Source organism: Macadamia integrifolia, chromosome 11, assembly GCF_013358625.1.
Source record: "Macadamia integrifolia cultivar HAES 741 chromosome 11, SCU_Mint_v3, whole genome shotgun sequence".
Classification (NCBI taxonomy): domain Eukaryota; kingdom Viridiplantae; phylum Streptophyta; class Magnoliopsida; order Proteales; family Proteaceae; genus Macadamia; species Macadamia integrifolia.
In genome coordinates, this window is record NC_056567.1 from 29178136 (window position 1) to 29187831 (window position 9696).

General features: G+C 35.3%; 1 protein-coding gene across 1 annotated transcript; it reads left to right on the forward strand.

Annotated features, from left to right (window-relative positions):
• The first annotated feature begins 6019 nt into the window (after nucleotides 1–6019).
• LOC122093060 (L-type lectin-domain containing receptor kinase IV.2-like) lies at nucleotides 6020–8017 on the forward strand. The gene has a single exon (XM_042663316.1). The coding sequence runs from the start codon at nucleotides 6020–6022 to the stop codon at nucleotides 8015–8017; it is 1998 nt and encodes a 665-aa protein (XP_042519250.1).
• The last annotated feature ends 1679 nt before the right edge of the window (nucleotides 8018–9696 follow it).

Consider the following 9696-nt stretch of genomic DNA (forward strand, 5'->3'; position numbering starts at 1 on the left):
ACTCAAAACCACACATTTCTTGTGCTGAAGATCCCTTACCAACTCGGCTACCCCATTGGGGGGTTTTTTTTTTCTTTTCCTTCCTAAAGAATTAACAAAATTGGATTACAGAATATTAAAAAAAAAAATACAAAAATTAACATCCAGACATTTCCAAATGCAAATACAGAATCAAAATTTACATCAAGCCTATACCTTCGGCATGGCTATCAACAGAGGCAAGAAGCAAAATCAAAAACATCTAGAAACTCTAAATCTTGGAAGTTGCAGCTTCTCCCAATTAAGATCCTAGATAATAAAACTGAGAGCAGGGATGAGAAGAGGGACCTTTTCCCGGGGGCGGGGTATAGGCTAGGCCCAATGGCGCACCTAGCCTTTTGAAAATTGCCACTCTATTTTTGTACTTTATGAGAAACAAGTAATGAAAATCGATTGAGAGTAAAATTTTGATTATCAATAAGTGAAATAATTAATTAATTATTTTTCATAGGTGGTATTGTAGAAACGCAACCCTAAAACGATGCAGAAGATAATGAAAAAACAAAACAAACAATGCACACAGATTTTACGAGGTTCGGCAAGGTTGCCTACGTCCCCGGTGAGATGAGATCCTGCTTCACTATCAATGGAGAATAGGGTTACAACGCTCTTCCTCACACCTCTCCGTATTGCTTGCATTACAGAGAAAGAAACCCTCGCTACAAATATATAGCGGAAAAAAAACCGCCGTCCTGGCTATCTAGGTGCTGCACCAGTACTCCCTGGATTAAACTGCGACGGAATACAAGACATCATACACCAACAGGTATCAAATTTATAACAAAAAAATTAACTATCATGCATAAAATTAGAGAAAAGAAAAACACTCAATTAGAAGCAAAAGAAACAACGTCATACAAACCCCATGTCAATAGTTAAAATATTTAATTATTTAAAAAAGTATTCATTTGTTTCTTTTGATAGGTAGTGTCAAATTTATTAGAAAACAAATTAACAACTATAAACACAATTAGAGAAGAGAAAAACTTTTCAGTTAAAAGAAAAAGGTCCATTCTTTACAAACCCTCAAGTAAATAATTTAATTATAAAATTAATTAATTAATTATTAGTTTGTTTCTTTTTTATAGGTAACAAAAATTTTATTACATAAATAAATAATTACCATACACACAGTTGGAGAATGAGAAAAGCTTCTCGATTAGAAGCAAAAAGAGCTATTCCATACCACAAATAAATAATTTAAAATTTATTTATTTACTTATTTAAATAATTAATTAATTGATTGAATTCATTTAATTAATTATTCATTTGCTTTTTTAATAGGTAGAATCAAATTTATGACAAAAAAATTAACAATCAAACACACGATTAGAGAAAAGAAAAAACTTCTCAAATATAAGAAAAAAAGAGCCATTCAATACAAACCCCAAGTATATAAACCCCACATCGATAGAGTAAATATTTAATTATTTAAATAATTATTCATTTGTTTCTTTTTGAAATGTAGTGCCAAATTTATTACAAAACAAATAACAACCATATTTGCAATTAGAGAAGAGAAAAACTTCCCAATTAGAAGCACAAAGAGCTATTTCATACAAACCCCAAGTAAATAATTAAATTAATTAAGTAATTATTTCAATAATTAATGAATTATTTAAAATTTTATTTAATTAATTGTTCAGTTATTTCTTTTTTATAGGTACTATCAAATTTAGTACAAAAAACTTAACAATCAAACACACAATTAGAGAAGAGAAAAACTTCTCAATTAGAAGCAAAAAAGAGCCATTTCATATAAACCCCAAGTAAATAATAAAAATAATTAATTATTAAATTAAATATTTATTTAATTTTTTTTTATAGGTAGTATCAAATTTATTACAAAAAAATAACAATCAAACACAATTAGAGAAGAGAAAAACTTCTCAATTAGAGGCAAAAAAAAAAAAAAAAAAGCCATTCAAGACAAACCCCATGTAAGTAATAAAAAATAATTATAGATTTAATTATTTATTTAAGTATTTAAAAATTATTTATTTATTTAAATAATTAATTAATTATTTAAATATTTGATTTATTAATTATTTATTTGAGTCTTTTTTAAAGATAGTATAAAATTATTACGAAAAAATTAACAACCATACACACAATTAGAGGAGTGAAAACCTTCTCAATTAGAAGCAAAAGAATCTATACCATACAAACCCTGAGTCAATAATTAAAATAATTATTTATTTATTTAATTATACATTTTCTTCTTTTTGATAATATTTTCAAATTTATTACAAAATGTTTTGACAACCATACACATAATTAGAGAAGCGAAAAATTTCACAATATAAAAAAAAAAAAAAAAAAAAAATCCATTCTTTGCAAACCTCAAGTAAATAAGTGAAATAATTATTTATTTATTTATTTATTTATTTTTCTTAGGTAGTATCAAATTTATTACAAAAAAATTAACTACCATACATAAAATTAAAATTTGAGAAGAGAAAAATATATCAATTAGCAGTAATCAACGTCATACAAATCCCAAGTCAATAATTGAAATATTTACTTTTTTATTTAATTATTTAAATAATGATTCATTTTCTTCTTTTTGATAGGTAGTGTCAAATTTATTACAAAAAAAAAAAAAATTAATAAATAACAACAATTAGAGAAGAAAAAAACTTTTCAATTAAAAGCAAAAAGATCCATTCTATACAAAAGCCCAAGTAAATAATTGAATTAATTATTTGTTTATTTCTTTTTTATAGGCACTATGAAATTTATTATAAAAAAATTAACAACTATACACACAATTAGAGAAAAGAAAAAAATACTTTTCTCAATTTTATCATCCACATATAGTAGATGGATATGATTCTGCACTTTCTTGGCACTTTGTAAGCACAAGTTTGTTGCTCCATGAAGAGCTTGGTTAACCACGTTGGACGTCTTCTGCGAAAAATGAATAAAGTGGGGGAGTGGGGGTCACCTTGACGAATTCCGCTGGTGCCCAAGAAATGGCCACATTGACAGCCGTTTACCATGACAGAGAACCATGCAGAAGATATACTACTGTTGATGAGCAGCACCATCCTGTCATCGAACCAAAATTTCCGAAGGATAGCCAGGAGAAAGTCCCACTCCAATCTGTTGTAGGCTTTCGTCATGTGACGCTTCAAGATTACATTATGGCCAAAGCATCTTTTATCAAAATCCTGCACCAATTCGTCGGCCAAGGCGATATTTTGCGAGATAGTAATTAATCAAATTCAATTAAAAATTCTTATCATTATATTTTTACATGCTATCTTTGATGGCCTTTTATAGACAAATAAAATTTTAAAATCTCAACTTCTACCCCCAAGATCCTAAGGTTGAGATTACATAAGAGAAGAAAGAAAGACTGTAGAGAAATCCCACTATCTTGGGTTGCTACAAAAGTTTATAAAGGTCTTCATGCAAGCTTCAATGTCTTGATTCATGTTTCAAGTTGAATAGTGATTTTCAAGTGGGTTTTCTTTGTAACTTTCAAGGGAAGAGAAGCTTCTTGATTTAGCAAAGAGCAAGAAGAACTTAAAGGAATCTCTAGGGACTCCCAATAATGGATTGGTCCAAGAGTGTTTAGGCCAACTTCTTCAGTGCTTGTTCCTTCTTGGCCTTAGTTCAAGTTAGTCAAATGAGCTTTTTGGTCTTGGGCTTTAACTTGATGAGCTTGGGCTTGCATCAACTCATCACCATCCAAGCTGAGGTGACACATCTCGTAATGACTAACCTGTTTACAGCTGTTAACTCAACCATAGTCACCCTTAGGTTTAATAACTGTCCAACATAACCATGGTTAGGTTCATTAGCATTGGTTGAGTTTGGAAGCGGTTATAGATGTCATTATCCCATGATTAGGTAGTGGATCCGGATGACACATGGACAGTGGATGCCAATTATTGGATAGGGCATCTGATCAGCGGAGATTGTTGAATGATGAGGTGACGAGAGTCCCTGGTTTCTGATTGGTACCATGAAGGATGACCACGGCTAGTTAGAGATGTCTATTCTTGAGATAGATTAAGGCTTGGGTTGGTCGTTCTTAAACGTGATGTAAACGTGGTTGGGATATTAAGTACCAACCATAAATGCCATTGGTCAGTAAAATAATGGTATATCAACATCTCTGTAATAGAATGTCAAATTAATAAAAGAAATGGAACTAGAAATTGGGTTGTGATGATGTTGATGTTCTTTCTATGTTGATACATTTCTATACCGAAACTATTAATATTGATATGCTGATATAGACAGAATTGATTCAAGAGCCGATCTTGATTGGTATTGGATATGGTATCCGTCTAAGAATTATGATCCATTGCTCGTACGATCATCTGGTCGTATACCTGAGCATCCAACATCTATCGTTTTTACTTTCAAATATACATATTTTCATCCTCATAATGGCAAGAAATGAGACAAATGTTAATGTTGATATGTACGGTCACGGCAGCCGATCCAAACTCTCCCCTCAAAAGGGGGATGAATAAAAAATGAAAAAATAAATAAATAAAGAAACGAAAACGACGGAGAGAGAAAGAATTGAGATTGAATATTAAAAATAATTAAAAATAAAATAGAAAATAATGATAAACCGTAAGACTTTGGTGGGATTTATTTAAAAACCAAAAAATCAAAAAGGGATGAATCAAAGGAGAAGAGGACAGAGACGGAGGCGAGATGGTCAGAGGAGGTGTGTTTTCTTAGACGGGTCCACTAAGGAACTCGGAAGGAGGGTCATTTTGGTCCTCGTAGGAGGTAATCCCGGACTCAACTCGAAACAAATAGTGGCACCATAGAAAGAAGAAAGAAGACAGAAGACAGAAGACAGAAGACAGAAGACAGAAGAAAGAAAAAATAGTCAAAAAAAGCTGTAGGAGTCCAAAGAGTCAAGCTTGCTTTCGTAGACCATTCAAATTTTATTTTTTTTTCAATTTCGTCCAAAACATCAATTAAAAAGATGTAATTAACAGATAATTAGGAGGATAAACAGTGAACGACTAACTCTTTGGAGATCTATGGACAATGTTCCTCGAGTTCTTGGTCTGGTTTCTTCTCCTTGGACTGAGATCTTTAGCATCACAACAAGAAGATGTTGGTTTCACCTACAATGGATTCCGAGGAGGTAACATGAGTTTGGATCGCTTAGAACAAATTACAAACGATAGTCTCCTCATGGGGTTGGACCAAATTAAATGTGAATGGCTGCTCCATGGAAAATCCTGGAAGAACTGGCCCGGGAGGAGTATTGAGAAACCATAGGGGCAGCATTGTGGGCTCATTCAAGAAGTTTCTAGGCGTTCAGACAAACTATTTTTCTGAATTTATAGCTCTAATGGAGTGTGTCATAGCCGCGAAGGCGTTGAATGTAAACTCCATCTGGATTGAATCAGACTCTATCGCTGTGGTGGTAGCTTTCCAAAACCTCTCAATTCCTTGGTTTGCTACTCAAGATTGAATTTTTGTTAATGAGTTTCTATGGTCAATCCCATAGAAAATTACCCATTGTTTTGGTGAAGTAAACAGTGTTGCTGATTTTCTTGTAAAAGGGTGCAGCAAACACCGGAGTCTCTATCAAGAATGTAGTTTTCTCAGCTCATATCAGCTTCAGAAATTTCTAGGCTTTCCTTCCCTGTTGATGGCAATGCCAAAGATGGGGGATTAAAAGTCTTTTTTCAGATTTAGTTTTTTTCACATTTCTTAATACAATTTCTGATTCTTAGAAATAAAAAATAAATAAATAAGATTTACCCCTGTTGCAAAGAAGAAAAGACAGTTTTTTAACGGCCAATAAGATAATCCCCGTGTGGAAATAGTATGGAATTACCTCATGAGTCTGCCTGCCTTCATTGACCATGATTTCAATCAATTTGATCCTAAGTCCAAGCTAATTAGTATTTTGATTTAGAAAGAGGTTGATTTCTATTTCAAAAGATTACTAAAAGGAAAGGAGTAAGTGAATGCCCAAATCTTGTATGCAATGTTCATCAATTTCGTGGTTTTGTTTCTTCTCCTTGGACTGAGATCTGAAGCATCACAACAAGATGATATTGATTTCACCTACAATGGATTTCGAGGAGTTGACATGAGCTTGGACGGCCTAGCTCAGATTACAAACAATGGCCTCCTAATGGTGGTAAACACCAGTATGCAACAGAAGGGCCATGCCTTCTACCCTCATCCAATTCATTTCATGAATTCATCTTCAGGTAGTGTTTTCTCCTTCTCCACTACCTTTGTATTTGCCATGTTCTCTGAATTTGCAGTAAGTGATCATCCTGGAATGGCATTCATAATTGCACATTCAAGAAACTTCTCAAGTGCTTGGCCAAGCATTTATCTAGGCGTCTTCAATAAGACCAACAATGGCAAATCATCAAACCATGTTATAGCAATCGAGATGGATTCCATCCAAAATTTGGAATTCGATGACATCGATAGTAACCATGTTGGTATTGATATCAATGACTTGAAATCCGTCGATTCGGCTCCAGCGTCGTATTTTAGTGATCAAGAGAACAGATATGTGAACCTCACCCTCTCCAGCGGACGCACCTTCCAACTCTGGGTGGAATATTGTGGTGTACAGAAGCAACTTAATGTTACTTTAGCTCCATTTGAAGTCCCTAAACCGAAGACCCCTCTCTTGTCCTTTAACATTGATCTTTCTCCAATCATAGTAGATCCTATGTTTGTGGGCTTCTCATCATCTACTGCTGTCTGCAAAGCACCTCAATATGTGTTAGGGTGGAGCTTTAAGATGAATGGGAAAGCAAAAGATCTCTCTCCCTCCCAACTTCCTAAGCTTCCTCGAATGGAATCTAAAGCAGAACCTAGAATTTTTACCATTGCATTTCCTGTGATTGGTGCTAGTTTAGTGTTCATGTCGATCTTCATCATCCAAATAATTGTAGCAAAGAGGAAGAAGTTTGCAGAAGTTTATGAAGACTGGGAACTTGAATATGCACCTCAAAGGTTCAAATATAAAGATCTCTACATCGCAACCAAAGGATTTGATGACAAGGAGCTTCTTGGTAGTGGTGGCTTTGGTAACGTCTACAAAGGTATATTGCTCACTTCAAAAGTAGAAGTTGCAGTGAAGAGAGTATCACATGACTCGAGACAAGGGGTGAAGGAATTCATTGCTGAGATTGTCAGCATCGGCAAATTGCAGCATCGAAACATAGTGACACTCTTGGGGTATTGTCGACGTAAAGGAGAGCTCCTTCTAGTCTACGATTTCATGCCCAACGGGAGTCTAGACAAGATCCTCTTTGATCAATCTCCAACAAAGCCAACATTGAGCTGGAAGCAAAGATTTCAAATAATCAAAAGTGTGGCATCGGCATTACTATATCTTCATGAAGAATGGGAACAAGTTGTGGTTCACAGAGACATCAAGTCCAGTAATGTCATGTTAGACAGGGAGCTGAACGCAAGATTGGGAGATTTTGGGCTTGCAAGATTATATGATCATGGAGGCAATCCTAAAAGCACCCATGTGGTTGGGACGTTTGGTTATATTGCACCAGAACTTTATAAAACTGGCAAAGCAAACCCTAGTGTGGATGTGTTCGCGTTTGGGGTTTTTTTGCTCGAAGTTGCTTGTGGTAGGAGGCCTATAGAGCCACGAGCATCGGAGGATTGTCTTTTGTTGGTGGAATGGGTGATATCTTGTTTGAGTAGAGGAGTGATTCTTGAAACTGTGGATCCCAAGTTGGGAATGAATCATGAAGTGGAGGAAACGGAGTTGGTGTTAAAACTTGGACTGCTTTGCTCTCACTCCATTCCAACTGCAAGGCCATCTATGCGACAAGTTGTCCGCTATTTGGAGGGAGAGGCTCCATTACCGGAGCTGAGCATTTTTATGATATCAGAAGGTACTAGTGACGATGTCTCTACTTGGTTTCCTTCTTGTCAGAATGCATTGACTCCGCAATCATCAATTGCAGATTCTCTACTCTCTGGAGGACGTTGATTCTTATGTGATTGTAGGTAAATTTTAATGCGAGCTAAGTGTTAATGCCTAATTCACATAGTATGAGTTGTATATTAGATAGGGATTAAGCTCTTATAATAATCTAGGTAAATCCAGTGCTGGTGGTATTTTCAAAGACGACCGTTACCTTTGTTGTTTTTGCCTTCAAGAATTTCCTGGGTGTTAAAACGTACTTCAATGCAGAATTTTTAGCTCTAGTAATTCTATTTTGCTTCTATTAAATGAAAATTTTCTCAGTGCTTTTGAGAGGTGAATCCAATTGCTGATTATCTTTTTCAAACTTATTCTCCTATGGTTACTTGGCCCACTTTGATCAACAATGAGCTCGAAGTCGATGAGCAATGCAAATCCAGATTCCGTTTGATGTAATGGTTTCTTTTTTCATTTCATTGATATTCATTAATTAGTCCTTCTGTTGATGGCAATGCCAAAGGTGGGCAGGGCTGATTTAGCTTATTGTGTTAGAGTTTCTGGTTGAGTCCAGTTGTGTTTGTATGTCTCTTATTTCACCTATTTTTTTTATATGATCATTTAGCTAAAAAAATGGTAAGGCCTTTCTTGATATATATCCAACTTATATCATCTTTGTTTTACATCCCACCCTTCATTGATTGAGGACGAAGTGAAAAAATTTCTGCAGTCGTAGCATTGGTACAATGAACATCGGGTGATCAGGAACCCCTTGGGATGCGTATTCAGATGTTCTCAGCCGCCTAATGCTCATCGCACATCATTGCTCATTGTAGAAAATGTGGACTCAAGGAAGAATTGGTCTTGGAAAGTCAAACATGCCATTGTTACCCAATTCACAAGTGCATCCCGTATTGATTGGTCACAATTCAACTAAGAACAAATTTTAAAAATTAGTCCATTCAAGTATAATAGGAAAGTACAGTCTTTTCTAGAACTTACAGTCGTATTGGGACTTGGGACTTGGACTTGGACTTGGGTTTGGGTTTGGAGATGGAGATGGAGATGAAGATGGGGATGGATTCAAATCTTCTTTGGTGAGTGGTAAGTGGTAGTGAAGATTCAATGGCTGGGAAAGCCCCGGCATGCACTCCAACCATTGGATTCTCACTGTCGATCTGCTCACTGTCTCCCAATAGAGGAATTTTGTGCGATGAGGATGGGGTTGGAGTATAGGTCGGGCTACTCTGTGACGCGACAGGACATCTGCATGCATCTAATACCCAGAAACACCTTGGGCTGAGTGTGAGTGCCTTGGGCTGCATGCCTGAGCATTTATGACCTTTTGATGTGTGTCAGACGCTCTGTCGTGCCACAGAGGATCCAAATCCGATGGGGTATATATGGGTAGGGATTGAGGGAGCTAATTTGTAGTATCAAAAGAAGCGGGTACCGAGTGGTTTCAATGGATGGATCTCACTATCTCATGTTCCTTGCATTGATAATTGGGTTGTCAAGAGTTATAGAAAGCAATCAAATTAGAGCACTAAATGATGGATTATACGGCTTGTCGGTTGGACAGTTGGACCATGAAAAAGGTCAAGTTCTGATAGTTGTGCTTTAAACTCAGTTATTTTTTATTTTTTATTTTCATCAAAAAAAGGAAAAATTTTATTAATCAAAATTAGGGTGGGAGAAACTCCTCCGGCACAAAACAAGAATTTACTAGAGAAAGAGGTGGACAAGGC

Bases quoted from the DNA above. Each gene is read 5' to 3' on its own strand.
- LOC122093060 (XM_042663316.1), top strand. From the start codon at position 6,020: ATGTTCATCAATTTCGTGGTTTTGTTTCTTCTCCTTGGACTGAGATCT.